The sequence below is a fragment of the Trichomycterus rosablanca genome, chromosome 15, assembly GCF_030014385.1.
Source record: "Trichomycterus rosablanca isolate fTriRos1 chromosome 15, fTriRos1.hap1, whole genome shotgun sequence".
NCBI lineage: Eukaryota > Metazoa > Chordata > Actinopteri > Siluriformes > Trichomycteridae > Trichomycterus > Trichomycterus rosablanca.
Genome location: NC_086002.1, coordinates 26,745,634 through 26,767,394, shown reverse-complemented (window position 1 = coordinate 26,767,394; position 21,761 = coordinate 26,745,634). Strand labels below are relative to the sequence as shown.

Below are 21,761 nucleotides of genomic sequence, written 5' to 3'. Positions count from 1 at the left end.
GAGAACTCACCTGTTGCCTTTTCATACTAAAGCTCTGATTTCTGATTGTTAACCTGTGTGACAGGTGTTTGCCCATTTGATGAGTCAGTGTACATAGTAGGGCATTTAACTTTAGAGTTTTGAATAACAGTGTGTTCCTTGTGAAAACAAGAGATTTTCTTCATGAAAATTGTGCCAAATGCAGAAAATTGTGTGTAGTGTTTTGAAAAAAGTGTGTTTTAGAACTGCAATTTGAGTGTAAAGTAGGAATTGTGCTTGTAGTTTAGCAGAACTGGTTTAGGGGGTTGGTGCATGAGTTACATGTTGTGGTCATTGTGTCTCAAGTACCGGAATTTGTGTGTAAACAATCGAGAAAAACTGTAAATGTGACGCATCATGACAGATCTCATGTCGCTGTTACATGTGCTGCTTTACACAGAATACAGTATTTGTTTTGACTTCTCTTGTTCTTGTTCGTCCTGATCTTTTTCTTCTTCACCACGCTCTTCCTTTTCTTCTTCTTCTATTGTTCCCTCCATTGATAAAGTCACAATACAGCTCAGAAAAGCCACCTGCATTTAAACTGACTTTTATCTTGTTTACCTACTAATTTGAACCCTTTTTACTGATATGACACTTGTGTGCACAGTTTTTACCTGTAGTGTGTTAACGATGACAATAGTGCGTTTGTTATGTTTAATCTTTGTGGCATGTGTGTGCTATTTTGCATCAAAGTGTACTACCATGAGAGATGTGTGTTAATCAGTAAAATTGTGTTTAGAGTTTTGCAAAAAGGTTGAATCAGATGTGAAATTGTGTCAAACTCAGAGAAAATGGTTTAAGGTTTTGTGAAATGAGTGAGTCATTCAATAGACAAGTTTTGGCAGTTGACAGTTGCGTTCCAAGAATGGGTTTTAGTGTTTTAGCGATTGAGAAAAACTGTATTCGAAGAGATCTTAAGTCGGGAACGAGTCATTAAACTCAGATTAGTCATCCCATATATATATATATATATATATATATATATATATATATATATATATATATATATATATATATATATATATATATAAACCTTTTACTGGTAGCAGTATTTTTACAGCCACATTAATGAGTAAAAACCTTATCTGTACAAAAAAAGTCTTTGCAAAATTATGTTAAAGAATGATTTTACTACATATTAATGAATGTTGCAACTGCCCTGTTATGGGTCTATTCAGGGGTATTTTTTACACATATTATCATATGTATATGTTACAGCTGTGTGTGGGTGGGTAGCTGACAGATGTGGATTTTATTTTATTAAAATGTTATCTTGTATTATTTGAACAGCAGACAGAATATCCCTCCACATACAGGTAGTGACCATTATCTTAAAAAATGAACAAATGTCAAATTAAACAATGTAACACTGCACATTACAACTATTAAAGCCAAATGGTCAGGCTCTGTGCATGATCACTGAAAATAAAACAGTGCAACAAGTTCATTTCCTTGTACTTATTCTTTAGTGAGAACATTTATATTTATACACCCTTAGCACCGACACCCATCTTAAATTCAAGCAACTGAATTTCTAGCCTTGTCTGTTTTATATGCTCCACCTGAGGATCACACTTTGCAGTTTGTTTCTCCAGATGGACCTTCTATAGTCCATCTCATGTACATCCAACTTGAAAGAAAGAGACAAAAATAGCATGCTATGATCAAACATAGCTTTTTAGCATATTTCAGATATTTGGTAAGACATTTTTACTGTTCTAAGCTGAGCTTTGGAGGTGGACGGTCCCTCATCTGATTAGAACTGCCCATCACATTCTGTTAGAGGACAGTCACACACATTATCATGGTAGATCAAATGAAATGCCATGCTCTATGTTCAACATGTACTGTTCCTCTGTAGGCCTCCCAGTGTCATCCCACTCTGAGGCAGTGGAGATGGTTTCTTTATCATCCTTCAACGGTGTTATTTTTAATTTTTTTATTGTATTAAAGAACATTATTTATATTTATTAGGATAGGGACATTTAGGTCACTAACAATTGCAGGAGGCTCAAAACCACACCACCAATCACTGGAGAGATGGCAATAACAAGTGTTCAGACTGTACCAATGCAGTTCTTAATATTTCACAGTTTATGCACTACAAACTGATTTACATGTAATAAACATGCCTTGAGCATAGACAGTTTTTGTGTTTCATTTTTATCTGCTGCCATGTGCATCTGATTCCACTTGGATTACGCCTAGATTAAGTAAATGAAAGAAAAAAACGTTTTAAATCGAGACAAATATTACAACTGACATATTAAACAATTTTACCTTTCCTTCTGCTAAATGTTGAATTATGGTTAAGTTTTTTTATTAATTTAAACTCACGCATTAACTCTGTAAGCTTTATTTTTTTCATTTTCAAACATGTATTGGCCACCACAGAATCCAGACCTGAACCCCATTGAGAATCTTTGGGATGTGCTGGAGAAGACTTTACGCAGTGGTCCAAATCTCTCATCATCAATACAAGATCTTGGGGGAAAATTAATGCAACTCTGGACAGAAATAAATGTTGTGACATTGCAGAAGCTTGTGGAAACGATGCCACAGCAGATGTGTGCCGTAATCAAAGCTAAAGGCGGTCCAACAAAATATTAGAGTGTGTGACCTTTTTTTTTTTTGGCTAGGCAGTGTATAATACTTCACTATTGTGTAAGGGCTTTTCACAAGCATTTGGAATGTGTTTGTGGAAATGTGTGCCCGTTCAGCGATCAGGCACTGATGTTGGACACAAATTGCATGCAATGTATTTTATATGGCATTAAGCAATGGGTGTGATTATACCAGTCCCTGAAGCAATGGGTGTGATTATACAAGTGCCTGACCTAATGTCTAATGTCTTGTGGAAAGAATGAAGGGGTCAAAACCATATTAATGCCCATTGTTTTAAAACTGGCATCCAACAAGTTCTGGTCAAGTGTCCACAGATGTTTGGCCATGTAGAGTATGACAAACTGAAGATAAAATCAAAACTTAGTTTGAACTGAGCTATTTGTTTCAGAGACCATCACCATTGTTCTCCTGACAGAGGTTTCTTTTTGATTTGCATAGACAAATAAATGTTCTGGACTGCAAATCAGTTTTAAGACACTATTTATTTAGTCCCATTATTTTGGCTTATAGTACTATATTATACATGATATAACCTGTTACGGGTTAATCTGTTTAATCTGAAGGCATTGTGTTAATAGAATTAGCTGTTAGTAGATGCACACATGCTAGACTAAGAATCTAAAATTAATATTGGAAGCTTCTCAAACTGTGTGTGTTACAACAGTATTCTTGCAAGTTATTAGCCTTTAATTAGCATCTCTTTTCAATTCATGTGTCTAATATCACTCATCTTAGTAGCTATGCATTATTAGTATTGCATTCTCCAAATCGACAGTAACAGAGCTTCCAGTTACTCTCACTCCATACCAGCCTTGCCAGCGTTTGTTGTCTTTGCCACCATGCTCGAAGGTGATGTAGCGCAGGCCTGGGTTTACAGTCACTGTGTGGGTGACCTGTAAATAGGAAATTATTTTCAGTAAATGCAGTGTGTGATGCTATATGATTCTAGCATGTACATAAAAAATGAATGACATTTGGAAATCTCATTAGTAATTGTCTTCTAATTGATTCAATCAGAACTGTTGTTGCTTCTTGAATCTTTCACCTGTCTCCATGAGCAGTTATGAATGGCTGGGTCAAGGCTCACCTCCGCAGGACTAAACACCTCCAAAATCTTTCTGTTCTTATCAAGCAGATTTACTTTCACCTTATAAGTACAGCCACAGTCGGTTCGACCAGAGTACCTAAACACAACAAAGACAATAAATATAAAAGGTTTATTGTATAGAAATGAAAACTTCACAATGGCTGTAAGCTTTTACCAGTCCTGCACTGTAACTGTAACTTTTTGAGTGTCCAAGACTCTAGGGTCATAACCTTCTGCCACAAGGTCAATCTCCTGTGTTTTAAGACACAGCCTGAAAAGGTAAGAAAAATTGATGGGCATCAACAAATACACACACAAATTTATTTTAATTTATTCATTTTTAATAACTGCTTCATGCTGAACAGGATTGCAATGTGTGCATATGATGTTACAGTTTAAGTGTGCATGGGGCGGAGCTTGCATGTGATACTAATGGATGCCAGGCTGCCACTGATGGGCTCTTGAGCAAGGCCCATATCTCTCAATTGCTTGGATTGTGTATGATCACAATTGTAAATATGCTTTGGTTAAGAATGTCTGCTAAATCCCTTAAATATAAATATTAGTAAAATGATAAATCAAAGTATTTAATAAAGACAATTTCCTTATTACTTAATTCTTTATTACAACTTTTTCTAGCAACTACATTTGTTATTAACTAAATAATGTCTTACTCAAAAGAGGTGGCGAAGTATTTGGATACAGCCCCAGCAAAAAAATTGTAGCGATGGTCTTCAGGCATGTTCTCTACTTTCCACCCATTGCCCCCATTTTTAGTCAACTTCCAAAAAGCCATTCCCTCTGGGGGAAAAAAAGAAGAAACCTTGTTATTATAAGAATTTCTGTTCAGATTTTAATATTGTTTAAATGACCAAATACAGAAATACTAGATTACCATCTCCATTTGGGTTTTTTAGAAGATTTCTTGCCATTTTTAGTTCTTAACCTGTATACACAGCAAATGAACTGTGAAAATCATTCAACAATATCAATACATAAAAACACAACAATAATAATAATGTATTATTATAGTTATCATGGCAACCACATAGATAGTGTTTCTACAGAACATTCTGTCTTCTTGAAAGTTATTAACAATAACAATTACAATTTTAAATCACCTACAAGATTTTATTTAAAAGTGCTCTGTATGCTCCCACTGCAGGTTACATGTTAGGGACGGTAGTAAAACGAACAATAAATTCAGGTCTACTTCTGATGTTCACATTGCATTTCCACAGATGAATAAATCAATTAAAGTCTCGTATAATTTGACTTATTTATGTTATTAATATTTCTCATATACTACAAACCTTAATTTACTGATATATAAAAAGCAGAAGCAGAGACTTGAGTTTGTGCTCAGTAAACATTTTTGTGTTGATCTAGACATATATATCCAGAGATCAGGGTGTTTTTTTGTTTTTGTTTTTGTTTTTCCGGAAGCAGACAGATTGTGACATTTGTAAGTCTGTATTTAAATTGAATTAATGTAAGACTTGGTTTTTAATAAAATTACAAAAAAAAAAAAAAAGGTTTTTATTTGTTTTTACACATTTTGGACCACTGCATAATTTTACACAGTGGCGTAACTAGGAGCTCATGGGACCCAGTGCAAAATAATTTATATAATTTATAATAAGGAATTTATGTATGTATGTATGTATGTATGTATGTATGTATGTATGTATATCGGTAGGGTTGCCAACTTTCATAACTGGAAATAAGGAACACCCTGGGCTGGCAGGTTGGCGGAAGGCATAGGGTGGGGGTTGCTTGCGCGGGTGTTTACACCTATAAAAAATATTACGGGTCTTACACCATCATGGGAACATTATCAAAATGTTTAATTTGGGCTGTTTAACATTTATTATTTTCGCTCTTTATAATAATAAATCAGAACGGGCGGCACGGTGGCTTAGTGGGTAGCACTGTCGCCTCACAACAAGAAGGTCCTGGGTTCAATCCCCAGGTGGGGCGGTCCAGGTCCTTTCTGTGCGGAGTTTGCATGTTCTCCTCGTGTCCGCGTGGGTTTCCTCCGGGTACTCCGGTTTCCTCCCACAGTCCAAAAACATGCCACCAGGTTAATTGGAAACACTGAATTGTCCTATAGATACCTAGCCGCTAGATGCACTAGTGCATTGTAGTGCCGGTCCCAAGCCCGGATAAATTAGGGAGGGTTGTGTCAGGAAGGGCATTCGGCGTAAAAATTGTGCCAAATCAATGAGCGATCATGAGAATGACTCGCTGTGGCGACCCCTGAAAAAGGGAAAAAGCCGAAAGAAGAAGAAGAAGAAGAAGAAATAAGATAATAATAAATCAGAACCATATTTTAGGCAAAACAACATGCATGAAGAACATTGTAATATTTTTTTTTCAATAATGCAGACTATTAAAAAAATAAAATAAAACAGACCTGATATTATAGAAAATGCTGAACATTTCTCACACTTTTTCATAACTTTTTAGTTTATGTATTACAGTGGGCACTGTGAAATAAACTCAACTGTGTGGCATCTTTTGCTGGCATGTTACTTTTTTGTATTATATTTTGTTAGAATTCCATATCACATGTACACTGTCCATTTAATATTTTCTTCCACAGTAATTTTAGTTAACCACTACTAGATTTCTTCTTAAGTCATTTTTGCTGTAGTTCAGCTTCTTCCAGTGTGGAAGTCTCAGTGTAATCTGCAGCATTTCTCTCCCATTAATAAAAACACGGAATAAAGCGCGTCTGGTATCGGTTCAATACGGAACACCACGTTTAGTTTCCAAATAAGAAACGATTCTGTATTTTACTGGACGGTTGGCAACCATATATATATAGGTTTAGTAATGTTAAGCAGTTTACTATACTATACTATGGCATCAAAATAAGGCCAAAAGTATTGAGAACCAAAACTAGACTACACTACTACTAACTGGTGACTATGTTAGTCTGAGAGAAGCAAAACTGAGAGAAGTACAAAAAAAGCGTAAGCGAGAAACTTTTTAAACTGAAAGTGAGACCGAGACCGAGACCGTGACTGAGAAAAAGCGCAGTCAAAAGCGAAAAACGGACTATTTATAAATGTCAAATACAAAGTGGACTCAAAATCTGCTTTTTAGGTTCTCAATACTTTTGGCCTTATTTTGACGCCACAATCGTACACACGGCCAAACATCTCCTACAGTTTAGGCCCACCAACAGAATGCAATAGGCTATAGACCCCAAACAGATACAAAAACCAAACAGCAACCCTAACACTTACCCAAGTTGAAAGTACAGATGCACCCCTGAGTTCTTCTGCCACTGACTGATTCAGCAACCGCACTTGATCGTGTCCTGGTGTGGCTGATCTAACTCTTACACAATTCTCCTACACTGCTGGCATTTAATCTTAACCCTACCCCTTTCCATAACCCCCCCCCCCCCCCCCCCACACACACACACACACACACACATACACTGATCTAACTCTTACACAGTTCTTCAGCCTGATCTAACTCTTACACAATTCTTCAGCCTCTGGTGAACAAAAACCATCCCTCCCAAACAACCCACCCACCCACCCACACACACACACACACACACAATGTCTACATGGTTTGTGCAGTAATTTTGTATTTCAGTAAGTAAAATAAGTGTGTCTATGATTGGTGGTTTGGGGTATTTTCCAGGCCTGTGAGAAACTATCAGACAATTAAAAAATGCTGCATTGTACCACCTAACACTGCAGTGCTATTTGAGTCAGTTGTCTCATAGTCACATGCTCAGCTACTCTCTTCTTTCTTAGCAGGTGTATCTGTGCAATCAGATGTTACATTATTCATTTTGGTATCAACTTCATGTCCTTCCATGACATAATTTTCAGTTTCTACAAGGCAATATTTTTTTCCTGGCAGAAGTGCTAAGTCCTAAAATGTTGTGTCTCTGCATACATGTTGTTTGGCTGCAGTGAATGACATTTCTGCAGAGCTTGCACAGTAAATCCTGTATATTAAGCACTAAATGTGATTAAACCTTTTTAGTGCTTTTGCAGCACATGTCACTGGTCATCTTAAGTACTGCTTGGAGGTGCTTCAACTTGAATTTTTAAAACAACATTTTTAAGTATTTACTATCTACTTAAAACTCAAACATTAAAAAGTATATAATTAATTTGTTATTGGTCATTACCTATGACATAATTTAGCTCACAAAGAGCTGCAATTAAGCTTACAAAGAGCTGCAATATAGTCTTATTATTTTAATGTAAATATTATTAGAATAAAAATAAATAATATCATAAATATAATTTTTAAAAAAATCTGTATTATCATATTTAATAATTTTATATAAATTACTATTAGTAGTAGTAATGAAATGCGTAAATGAAAACATGAATATAAATGTACTTTGTGTTGGTATGAATAATATTTGATAATTTGTCATCTATTAGAATCAGAATTAGAATCAGAATATCTTTATTGTCATCATACCAGGTATAACGAAATTAAGGTGCAATACTCTCTGGTGTTATAAACAATAAATTTAAAAAAATTAGAATTTACAAAATACCAAAAATTTGCATTCACAAAATTTGCAGAATTTACGATAACAATAATGACAATAACACAATAACAATAACACACAAAAAAGTCTTTCTGTCAGTAACAAGCTGGTGGAAAATTGCACATTAGCCTTTGTAAACATTGCCCAAAAATTGCACAGTCCCATGTTATTGAAATTGGAGTTACTATTGGTGTTATGAGTATTTTTCTAATTATTAACCATGCATTAACAAAAAATATATAAATATAAACATTACATTACACAATTGCATTACAATATTTATAATGTAGTATATTTGACATGTAAGCAGCTGTTTTACAGAACAGTATATACAGAGTAGCAGATTTACATACCATGTGAATTCATCAGAGTTCCCGGATGATGATTTGTAGATCGTTGATAGTTGAAGCTCGGTGTGACGTGATGGTGGACCGTATCGTGTGTGTGTGTGTGTGTGTGTGTGTGTGTGTGTGTGTGTGTGTGTGTGTAGAGTAGTAGCGGTTCTGCTGAGCTCTGTTTAGTATAAGTCTGACAGATCAGGGGGGTATTCCAGAAAGCGGGTTAAGTGATTAAACCGGGTAAGTTAACTCAGAATTAAGGAAAACCCTGGGTTTTCTGTTCCAGAAAGCGAGATTAAAGAGAGCCTGTGTCAGTTACTATAGCAACTTATGCTCTGAAGCTAACCTGCTCGCTGGCAGGTTAACCTAAACCTAAACCTGGAGTTACACACACTTTTCTCATGCAAACCTGGCATGTTCTTTCTTCCAAGATCCAGTGGATACAGACGCGCTAATTATTCATTACATTCATTCAACTTATATAGCGCCTTTCATAATACCCAAGGACGCTTCTCATAGTAATTATAGTCAAGAACAACAATCAAATAGAAACATGAGAATGAAAGTGTTGAGTAAACAAGAACGTTTTAAGAAGAAATTTAAACTCAGAAAGAGAGGAAGAGAGACGAAGAGGGAGAGGAAGAGAGTTCCATAGTTTCGGGGCAGCAACACTAAATGATCTACCACCCATGGTGGTCAACCTAAACCTGGGTATAACAAGGAGACCAGCATAGTGATGTACAAGATCAGCCAGATACAAGGGAGCCAAACCATGAAGTGCCTTGAAAGCGAGCACTAAAATTTTATATTGGATACGTTTTTTGACAGGGAGCCAATGGAGTTGTTCAAGTACCGGGGTGATATGTTCATGTTTTTTTGACCGGGTCAGTACTCGGGCAGCAGCATTCTGAGCAATCTGCAAGGGTCGGAGGGATTTTGAAGGAAGTCCATAAAGGAGAGAATTGCAATAGTCAAATTTGGAAGTGACAAAGGCATGTACCAGGGTCTCGGCAGCTTTAAACTAAAGGAACGGACGCAAACGGGTGACCTTACGAAGCTGGAAGAAGGCAGACTTTGCCAATGAATTGATATGTGGCTCCAGTGACAGGGGAGGGTCGAGCAGCACCCCGAGATTACGTGCTTTAGAAGAAGACTGAACAGAGATACCAGCAATAGTGAGGGATGTATTAGTGAGAGAAGAGACAGCCAATTTGGAGCCAATAATGAGATACTCCGTCTTATGGGCATTCAATAGAAGAAAGTTTGCACACAGCCATGAGTTGAGATCACAGATGCACTCGGTGAGGGATGGGGGTGGAAAAGGATCAGATGGTATAAGGTTTAGATAAACCTGGGTGTCGTCAGCGTAGCAGTGACAATTTAACCCATGGTGACTGAAAATATCACCAAGGGGCAGGATGTAAATAAGAAACAGCAACGGTCCCAATACTGAGCCCTGGGGGACACCCTGCTTAACAGGAGCAACGTCAGATGTGTGTTTACCTATGCCAACAAAGTGATGCCTATCAGATAGATAAGATTTAAACCAAGTCAAAACTATGCCGGAAAAACCAATGTCAGAGAGCCGGGTTATGAGAATTTCATGGTTAACCGTGTCAAAAGCAGCAGTAAGATCAAGGAGTAAAAGGATAGAAGCAAAACCTTTGTCAGAGGAAAGAAGAAGGTCGTTGAGTACACACAAAAGTGCAGTCTCTGTGCTATGACGGGCACGAAAACCAGATTGAAAGGTGTCAAAAAGATTGTTAGAATTCATGTAGTCTAGTAGCTGGGATGCCACGACACGTTCCAGAATTTTTGCAATAAATGGGAGATTAGATATTGGTCTGTAGTTACTTAATATGGAGCTATCTAAATCAGGTTTTTTAATTATGGGAGTAACAACAGAAGTTTTCAGAGCTACCGGAACATGACCAGATTCGAGAGAAAGGTTGACGAGGTGACAAATAGAGGGCAAAAGAGAAGAAATAACTTGCTTGAGAAGAACTGCAGGGGCAGGATCAATGAGTGAGGTAGTGGTCTTGGAGCCTGTTATAATTCTAGTGATGCAAACAGGATTGACAGATGCAAAAGACGAGAAAGGGAAGGGAAGGGAAGAGGAAGTACCGAAAGAGATTGGAGATGACAGCAGTCAATGTCGCGTAGTGAGGTAATAAGAGGTAAACTGGAGGATTCCAGGACAGAGGAGAAAGCTAACGGATCAACAGAGGAGATATTACGGTAAGAGAGAAGGGTCTTAGAGGGGGGGTTAGCAGTGTGTAGTGAAATACATGATGTAATAAACAGATGATCGGATTTTCCAATATCATGACCTGATACATTAGTGATAGTTCCCGCTGAGGAGCAGATCAAGTCTAAAATGTGACCATGTTTATGAGTTGAAAAATCCACATGTTGATTCAAGTCAAAGCAGTTTAAGAGTGACAAAAAAACAGTAGAACCAGGAGATACAGAGTCAATATGAATATTAAAGTCACCAAGGACGACCAATGACTTTGACAGAGAACTGATAGTGGTTAGGACCTCACCAAGTTCAAGTAGGAAATCGGAGATGGAACTGCTAGGAGGACAGTAAAGTAACGACACAACAGTGTCTCTCTGAATGTGCCTCTCTTTGAGACTCGAAGAGATCTTAGTCGAAAAGTCATTAAACTCAGATTAGTCATCCCATATATATATATATATATATATATATATATATGTACAAAAAAAGTCTTCGCAAAATTATGTTAAAGAATGATTTTACTACATATCAATGAATGTTGCAACTGCCCTGTCTATTCAAGTATTATTTTTTACACATATTATCATATGTATATACAGTGCTCAGCATAAATGAGTACACCCCAACAGATTTGTCAGAAAACCTTTAGTTTCTTTCCAGAATCAAAATTTTCTATGGGATACAATGCTACTAAATACTCCTACAAATGTGGGACATTGATTGCAAACAATATTTGTTCATTTGTACACACAAAAAAAGTAATTTTCTTAACAAATTCATTCAAGACCATGTTGCAAAAATGAGTACACCCCAATGAAAGTCTTAGGAGTTTAGACTACAAAATTCTAATTAACACTAATTAAACAACATGTGAGTTTAATTATTCATTAAACAGGTGTCCAGCAGACAGTTCACAGTTTAAAAGGTGTTACTTAACAAAGAAAACCCCGTCCCATTTCATGCTGTCAGCGGTGGCATCACATGAAAGAGAAATGTTACAAGACCTGAGAAAGAATAGCATTTCTTTACACAAAAAAGGTAAAGGCTACAAGAAGATCAGCAAAGCTTTACTGATCAGTCAGAATACTGTAGCAAAAGTAATACAAAAGTTTAACAAAGATGGAACTGCAACCATCTCACAGAGACGTCCAGGCCATCCACGGAAGTTAACACCCGAACAGGAGCGTCTTCTGATGAGAAGGGTTGAAGAAAATCGCCATGCAAGTTCACTGCAGTTAGCTAAAGAGGTAAAAAGCCAAACTGGCTTGACTTTTTCCCATGACACAGTACGGCATACACTGCAAAAGAATGGCATGCATGTGTATTGTCCACGAAGGAAGCCTCTCCTAAAGCCCATGCACAAAAAATCCCACGTAGAATTTGCCAGGGCCCATGCTGAAAAAGATGAAGACCACTGGGACTCTATACTCTGGAGTGATGAGACCAAAATAAATGTTTTTGGAACTGATGGCTTCCAAACTGTATGGCGTTGCAAAGGTAAGAAGTACAAAGAAGAATGCATGGTGCCTACATTGAAACATGGTGGTGGCAGTGTCCTTAAGTGGGGCTGCATGAGTACTACTGGTGTTGGGGAGCTGCATTTAATCAATAGTATCATGAATTTACAGATGTACTGCTCTATATTGAAGGACAAGATGCTACCATCACTTCGTGCCCTTGGTTGTCATGCACTTTTCCAACATGACAATGATCCAAAACACACATTTATGGCCACTGTTGCATTTCTAAATAAGAACAGGGTGAAAGTGATTCAGTATGTCTCCTGATTTGAACCCAGTCGAACACTTATGGGGAATTCTGAAGACACAAGTTGAGCATCACTCTTCATCCAGCATCCAGGCTCTAAAAGAGGTTGTTCTTGAAGAATAAAAAAAGATAGACGTTGCAATTTGTCGCCAACTTGTTTATTCCATGCCTAGAAGACTTAATGCTGTTCTTAAAAATTATAGAGGTCATACAAAATAGTAGATGTAGTACTTTTTGATGTAGGGTGTACTCATTTTTGCATCAGCTCATTTAAGTAAAACTGAATATTTTGTAATCTAAGTTATATTATTAACCTTACTTTTATGCTATGGGTTAAAGTAATGTTCTATGAAGCTCAGTCTTTTCAAAATTTCAAAAAATGTTCCTGTGTTCAGTGAGATATTGATTAAAATCTTACTTTTCAAAGGGGGTGTACTCATTTATGCTGAGCACTGTATGTTACAGCTGTGTGTGGGTGGGTAGCTAACAGACGTGGATTTTATTTTATTAAAATGTTGTCTTTTATTATTTGAACAGCAGACAGAATATCCCTCCACATACAGGTAGTGACCATTATCTTAAAAAATGAACAAATGTCAAATAAAACAATGTAACACTGTTCTCCATCTTACGGAGATGCTTTCTTATGTGATGCTACCCACATTACAAATATTGAAGCCAAATGGTCAGGCTCTGTGCATGATCACTGAAAATAAAACAGTGCAACGAGTTAATTTCCTTGTCCTTATTCTTTAGTGAGAACATTTATATTTATACACCCTTAGCACCGACACCCATCTTAAATTCAAGCAACTGAATTTCTAGCCTTGTCTGTTTTATATGCTCCACCTGAGGATCACACTTTGCAGTTTGTTTCTCCAGATGGACCTTGTATAGTCCATCTCATGTACATCCAACTTGAAAGAAAGAGACAAAAATAGCATGCTATGATCAAACATAGCTTTTTGTGTTCTACATATTTCAGATATTTGGTAAGACATTTTTACTGTTCTAATCTGAGCTTTGGAGGTGGACGGTCCCTCATCTGATTCGGAACTGCCCATCACATTCTGTTAGAGGACAGTCACACACATTATCATGGTAGATCAAATGAAATGCCATGCTCTATGTTCAACATATCCTGTACCTCTGTAGGTCTCCCAGTATCATCCCACTCTGAGGCAGCGGAGATGGTTTCTTTATCGTCCTTCAACGGTGTTTTTTTTTTTTTTGTGTTGTTTATATTTATTAGGATAGGGACATTTAGGTCACTAACAATTGCAGGACCACCAATCACTGGAGAGATGGCAATAAAAAGTGTTCAGACTGTACCAATGCAGTTCTTAATATTCCACAGTTTATGCACTACAAACTAATGATTTACATGTAATAAACATGCCTTGAACATAGGCAGTTTTTGTGTTTCATTTTTATCTGCTGCCATGTGCATCTGATTCCACTTGGATTACACCTAGATTGAGTAAATGAAAGAAAAAAAGTTTAAAATCAAGACAAATATTACAACTGACATATTAAACAATTTTACCTTTCCTTCTGCTAAATGTTGAATTATGGTTAAGGTTTTGTTTTTCATTTAAACTCACGCATTAACTCTTTTTTTTTTCCATTTGCGACATCTTTTTTTTACGGACGCTGCTGTATTACTTTTACGTCTAACAGTTTCATGATCTGCACATGCAAACATTAAAATGAACAGTTCTATTGGTGTTTCATTCACAGCCATGGTGAATCCATTTATCGTCACTCCATTGAGAATGCCTGTTTATAGTTAACCGTGAAACCGCTTCTGCCGGTTTTAATCTACTCAGAGTTGAGTAATCTAACGCTGATCCGCTTTTGTGGAACCGAAACCTCCGGCTATGACACAACAAGATAAGTCAACTCGGAGTTCAGGTTTAAGTTTGAGGTTTGTTAAACCCGCTTTCTGGAATACCCCCCTGGTCCAGGGCCAATGAGCTAAATCTGTTCTTTAACAGATTTGACACTACAAGCTCTGTCCTCCCCAGTACTGATTCTTCTGCTGCTGGTCCTCAGCCACCCACTACACTCCCCCTTCCTCCTCCTCCTGGTAGTCTGCCCCCTCCTGTGATCGTCCACCTCACACCTCCACCCCTCCCCCACTCGCCACCTCTACAGTGAGCCTCACTGCTGACCAGGTGAGACAACAATTAAAGAGACTCCAAACAAACAAGGCTGCAGGACCTAATGGGGTCCCCCCCAGGGTGCTTAAAGCCTGTGCCACCCAGCTTTGTGGAGTACTGCAGTATGTTTTTAATATGAGCCTGAGTCTCCAGAGGGTCCCTGTGTTGTGGAAGACGTCCTGCATTGTTCCTGTTCTGAAGACGCCGCGACCTAGTGACATCAAGGATTACAGGCCAGTAGCACTGACGTCCCACATCATAAAAACCATGGAGAGGCTCATCCTGGATCAGCTCTGGCCCATAGTCCAGTCACTTCTGTACCCCCTCCAGTTCGCCTATCAGCCCCGTCTGGGAGTAGAGGACGCCATCATCTACCTGCTTAACCGAGTCTACGCTTACCTGGTCAAGCCAGCCAGCACTGTGAGGGTCATGTTTTTTGACTTCTCCAGTGCATTCAACACCATTCGGCCTGCTCTTCTGACAGTGATGCAAGTAGACGCCCCCCTCGTGTCCTGGATTGTTGACTACCTAACTGGCAGACCACAGTATGTACGCCTGCAGCACTGTGTGTCGGATAGAGTGATCAGCAACACTGGAACTCCGCAGGGAATGGTCCTCTCTCCCTTCCTCTTTACCCTCTACACCACGGACTTCAGCTACTGCACAGAGAACTGTCATCTACAGAAGTTTTCTGATGACTCTGCAATAGTTGGATGTATCAGAAGGGGTGATGAGGATGAGTACAGGGCAACGGTGAACCACCTGCAGCTCAATGTGACAAAGACAAAGGAACTGGTGGTGGAACTGAGGAGGGACAAGGCACCGGTGACCCCTGTGTCCATCAGGGGGGTCAGTGTGGACATTATGGAGGACTACAAATATCTGGGAGTGCACATTGACAATAAACTGGAGTGGGCTAAGAACACTGATGCCCTCTACAGGAAGGGCCAAAGTCGGCTCTATTTTTTGAGGCGCCTGAGGTCCTTCAACATCTGCCGGACTATGCTCAAGATCTTCTATGAGTCTGTGGTAGCGAGTGCTATCCTCTATGCTGTTGCATGCTGGGGAAGCAGGCTGAGGGTGGCAGATGCCAACAGACTCAACAGATGATGTGATGTTGTGGGTGTGGAGCTGGACTCTCTGACGGCAGTATCGGAGAGGAGGATGCTGTCTAAGCTGCAGGTCATTATGAACAATGGCTCCCACCCACTTTATGCCACAGTGATGAGTAAAAGGAGCACATTCAGTGCAAGACTCATTCTCCCAAAATGCACCACAGAGCGCCACAGGAAGTATTTTCTACCTGTGGCCATCAAACTATATAATTCCTCCCTTAATATGTGACACTATGGTTCACCTGTGCAATATTCTGTGCAATATTCAGTGCATTTTTGTATTCATATGTGCAATAATAATGCAAGCATTTAATTATTTAATTATGTGTAAATAACTTTTTAAATTATTTTTTTTCTTCTTAGTTTTTAGCTAGTAGAGTGTTTATTCTTTCTACATAAATGGATGCTACTGTAATAACTGCAATTTCCCTCTGGGATCAATAAAGTATTCTGATTCTGATGATTGTTGCTGTATATAATGTACAGTATACATTAGTGCGCTATACAGTATACAGTATGTATTGTTGTTGTATGTAGTATACAGTATATACTGGTGCAGAATGAAGTATACAGTATACGCTAGTGCACTGTTCAGTATACAGTATGTATTGATGCTGTATGTAGTATACAGTATACACTAGTGCACTATTCAGTATACAGTATGCATTGTTGCTGTATATAGTATACAGTATACACTAGTGCACTATTCAGTATACAGTATGTATTGTTGCTGTATGTACTATACAGTACACTAGTGCACTATTCAGTATACAGTATGTATTGTTGCTGTATGTAGTATACAGTATACACTAGTGCGCTATTTAGTATACAGTATGTATTGTTGCTGTATGTAGTATACAGTATACACTAGTGCACTATACAGTATGTATTGTTGCTGTATGTAGTATACAGTATACACTAGTGCACTATTCAGTATACAGTATGTATTGTTGCTGTGTGTAGTGTACAGTATATACTGGTGCAGAATGTAGTATACAGTATACACTAGTGCACTATTCAGTATACAGTATGTATTGTTGCTGTGTGTAGTGTACAGTATATACTGGTGCAGAATGTAGTATACAGTTTACACTAGTGCACTATTCAGTATACAGTATGTATTGTTGCTGTATGTAGTACACAGTATAAACTGGTGCAGAATGAAGTATACAGTATACACTAGTGCACTATTCAGTATACAGTATGTATTGTTGCTGTATGTAGTATAGAGTATACACTAGTGCACTATTCAGTATACAGTATGTATTGTTGCTGTATGTAGTGAACAGTATACACTAGTGCACTCTACAGTATACAGTATGTATTGTTGCTGTATGTAGTATACAGTATACACTAGTGCACTATACAGTATACAGTATGTATTGTTGCTGTATGTAGTATACAGTATATACTGGTGCAGAATGAAGAATACAGTACACACTAGTGCACTATTCAGTATACAGTATGTATTGTTGCTGTATGTAGTATACAGTATACACTAGTGCACTATTCAGTATACAGTATGCATTGTTGCTGTATATAGTATACAGTATACACTAGTGCACTATTCAGTATACAGTATGTATTGTTGCTGTGTGTACTAGTGCACTATTCAGTATACAGTATGTATTGTTGCTGTATGTAGTATACAGTATACACTAGTGCACTATTTAGTATACAGTATGTATTGTTGCTGTATGTAGTATACAGTATACACTAGTGCACTATACAGTATGTATTGTTGCTGTATGTAGTATACAGTATACACTAGTGCACTATTCAGTATACAGTATGTATTGTTGCTGTGTGTAGTGTACAGTATATACTGGTGCACTATACAGTATGTATTGTTGCTGTATGTAGTATACAGTATACACTAGTGCACTATTCAGTATACAGTATGTATTGTTGCTGTATGTAGTATACAGTATATACTGGTGCAGAATGAAGTACACAGTATACACTAGTGCACTATTCAGTATACAGTATGTATTGTTGCTGTTTTTAGTGTACAGTATACACTAGTGCACTATTCAGTATACAGTATGTATTGTTGCTGTATGTAGTGAACAGTATACACTAGTGCACTATACAGTATACAGTATGTATTGTTGCTGTATGTAGTATACAGTGTACAGTATGTATTGTTGCTGTATGTAGTATACAGTATATACTGGTGCAGAATGAAGTATACAGTATACACTAGTGCACTATTCAGTATACAGTATGTATTGTTGCTATATGTAGTATACAGTATACACTAGTGCACTATTTAGTTAACAGTATGTATTGTTGCTGTATGTAGTATACAGTATACACTAGTGCACTATACAGTATACATTATGTATTGTTGCTGTATGTAGTATACAGTATACACTAGTGCACTATACAGTATACAGTATGTATTGTTGCTGTGTGTAGTGTACAGTATATACTGGTGCAGAATGTAGTATACAGTATACACTAGTGCACTATTCAGTATACAGTATGTATTGTTGCTGTGTGTAGTGTACAGTATATACTGGTGCAGAATGTAGTATACAGTTTACACTAGTGCACTATTCAGTATACAGTATGTATTGTTGCTGTATGTAGTACACAGTATAAACTGGTGCAGAATGAAGTATACAGTATACACTAGTGCACTATTCAGTATACAGTATGTATTGTTGCTGTATGTAGTATAGAGTATACACTAGTGCACTATTCAGTATACAGTATGTATTGTCGCTGTATGTAGTGAACAGTATACACTAGTGCACTCTACAGTATGTATTGTTGCTGGGTGTAGTATACAGTATACACTAGTGCACTATACAGTATACAGTATGTATTGTTGCTGTATGTAGTATACAGTATATACTGGTGCAGAATGAAGAATACAGTACACACTAGTGCACTATTCAGTATACAGTATGTATTGTTGCTGTATGTAGTATACAGTATACACTAGTGCACTATTCAGTATACAGTATGCATTGTTGCTGTATATAGTATACAGTATACACTAGTGCACTATTCAGTATACAGTATGTATTGTTGCTGTGTGTACTAGTGCACTATTCAGTATACAGTATGTATTGTTGCTGTATGTAGTATACAGTATACACTAGTGCACTATTTAGTATACAGTATGTATTGTTGCTGTATGTAGTATACAGTATACACTAGTGCACTATACAGTATGTATTGTTGCTGTATGTAGTATACAGTATACACTAGTGCACTATTCAGTATACAGTATGTATTGTTGCTGTGTGTAGTGTACAGTATATACTGGTGCACTATACAGTATGTATTGTTGCTGTATGTAGTATACAGTATACACTAGTGCACTATTCAGGATACAGTATGTATTGTTGCTGTGTGTAGTGTACAGTATATAATGGTGCAGAATGTAGTATACAGTATACACTAGTGCACTATTCAGTATACAGTATGTATTGTTGCTGTATGTAGTATACAGTATATACTGGTGCAGAATGAAGTACACAGTATACACTAGTGCACTATTCAGTATACAGTATGTATTGTTGCTGTTTTTAGTGTACAGTATACACTAGTGCACTATTCAGTATACAGTATGTATTGTTGCTGTATGTAGTGAACAGTATACACTAGTGCACTATACAGTATACAGTATGTATTGTTGCTGTATGTAGTATACAGTGCACACTAGTGCACTATACAGTGTACAGTATGTATTGTTGCTGTATGTAGTATACAGTATATACTGGTGCAGAATGAAGTATACAGTATACACTAGTGCACTATACAGTATACATTATGTATTGTTGCTGTATGTAGTATACAGTATACACTAGTGCACTATACAGTATACAGTATGTATTGTTGCTGTATGTAGTATACAGTATACACTAGTGCACTATACAGTATACAGTATGTATTGTTGCTGTATGTAGTATACAGTATACACTAGTGCACTATACAGTATACAGTATGTATTGTTGATGTATGTAGTATACAGTATACACTAGTGCACTCTACAGTATACAGTATGTATTGTTGCTGTATGTAGTATACAGTATACACTAGTGCACTATACAGTATACAGTATGTATTGTTGCTGTATGTAGTATACAGTATATACTGGTGCAGAATAAAGAATACAGTACACACTTGTGCACTATTCAGTATACAGTATGTATTGTTGCTGTATGTAGTATACAGTATACACTAGTGCACTATTTAGTATACAGTATGTATTGTTGCTGTATGTAGTATACAGTATATACTGGTGCAGAATGAAGTATACAGTATACACTAGTGCACTATTCAGTATACAGTATGTATTGTTGCTATATGTAGTATACAGTATACACTAGCGCACTATTTAGTATACAGTATGTATTGTTGCTGTATGTAGTATACAGTATATATTGGTGCAGAATGAAGTATACAATATACACTAGTGCACTATTCAGTATACAGTATGTATTGTTGCTGTATGTAGTATACAGTATAAACTAGTGCACTATACAGTATACAGTATGTATTGTTGCTGTATGTAGTATACAGTATACACTAGTGCACTATTCAGTATACAGTATGTATTGTTGCTGTATGTAGTATACAGTAGTGCACTATTCAGTATACAGTATGAATTATTGTTGCTGTATGTAGTATACAGTATACACTAGTGCACTATTCAGTATACAGTATGTATTGTTGCTGTATGTAGTATACAGTATACACTAGTGCACAATTCAGTATATAGTATATATTGTTGCTGTATGTAGTATACAGTATATACTGGTGCACTATACAGTATGTATTGTTGCTGTATGTAGTATACAGTATACACTAGTGCACTATTCAGTATACAGTATGTATTGTTGCTGTGTGTAGTGTACAGTATATACTGGTGCAGAATGTAGTATACAGTATACACTAGTGCACTATTCAGTATACAGTATGTATTGTTGCTGTGTGTAGTGTACAGTATATACTGGTGCAGGATGTAGTATACAGTATACACTAGTGCACTATTCAGTATACAGTATGTATTGTTGCTGTATGTAGTATACAGTATATACTGGTGCAGAATGAAGTATACAGTATACACTAGTGCACTATTCAGTATACAGTATGTATTGTTGCTGTTTTTAGTATACAGTATACACTAGTGCACTATTCAATATACAGTATGTATTGTTGCTGTATGTAGTGAACAGTATACACTAGTGCACTATACAGTATACAGTATGTATTGTTGCTGTATGTAGTATACAGTGTACACTAGTGCACTATACAGTATACAGTATGTATTGTTGCTGTATGTAGTATACAGTATATACTGGTGCAGAATGAAGTATACAGTATACACTAGTGCACTATTCAGTATACAGTATGTATTGTTGCTATATGTAGTATACAATATACACTAGTGCACTATTTAGTATACAGTATGTATTGTTGCTGTATGTAGTATACAGTATATATTGTTGCAGAATGAAGTATACAGTATACACTAGTGCACTATTCAGTATACAGTATGTATTGTTGCTGTATGCAGTATACAGTAAACACTAGTGCACTATACAGTATATAGTATGTATTGTTTGCTGTATGTAGTATACAGTATACACTAGTGCACTATTCAGTATACAGTATGTATTGTTGCTGTATGTAGTATACAGTATACACTAGTGCACTATTTAGTATACAGTATGTATTGTTGCTGTATGTAGTATACAGTATATATTGGTGCAGAATGAAGTATACAGTATACACTAGTGCACTATTCAGTATACAGTATGTATTGTTGCTGTATGTAGTATACAGTATACACTAGTGCACTATTCAGTATACAGTATGTATTGTTGCTGTATGTAGTATACAGTATA

General features: G+C 37.0%; 1 protein-coding gene across 2 annotated transcripts; it reads right to left on the bottom strand.

The window, feature by feature from the left end:
* Nucleotides 1–3,109: 3,109 nt before the first annotated feature.
* Nucleotides 3,110–7,076, bottom strand: LOC134328896 (F-box only protein 6-like). 2 transcript variants are annotated; one of them, XM_063010130.1, is made up of 6 exons: nt 6,988–7,076; nt 4,629–4,679; nt 4,408–4,534; nt 3,909–4,004; nt 3,692–3,830; nt 3,110–3,539 (listed from the first exon to the last, which is right to left on the bottom strand). In XM_063010130.1, the coding sequence occupies exons 2-6, from the start codon at nt 4,663–4,665 to the stop codon at nt 3,378–3,380; spliced, it is 561 nt and encodes a 186-aa protein (XP_062866200.1). In that variant the 5' UTR covers nt 4,666–4,679; nt 6,988–7,076; the 3' UTR covers nt 3,110–3,377. The 2 variants fall into 2 exon arrangements, with proteins under 2 accessions (XP_062866200.1, XP_062866201.1); XM_063010131.1 differs by lacking the exon at nt 3,909–4,004.
* Between the last annotated feature and the right edge of the window lie 14,685 nt (nt 7,077–21,761).

What these genes read in the sequence shown, in the direction of transcription:
- LOC134328896 (XM_063010130.1), bottom strand. Translation starts at nt 4,665, where the DNA reads ATGGCAAGAAATCTTCTAAAAAACCCAAATGGAGATG. An exon ending in AAAAAACCCAAATGGAGATG is followed by an intron (nt 4,535 to 4,628) that starts GTAATCTAGTAT and finishes TTTTTCCCCCAG; the next exon opens with AGGGAATGGCTTTTTGGAAG. An exon ending in ATAACTGCTCATGGAGACAG is followed by an intron (nt 3,540 to 3,691) that starts GTGAAAGATTCA and finishes TCCTATTTACAG; the next exon opens with GTCACCCACACAGTGACTGT.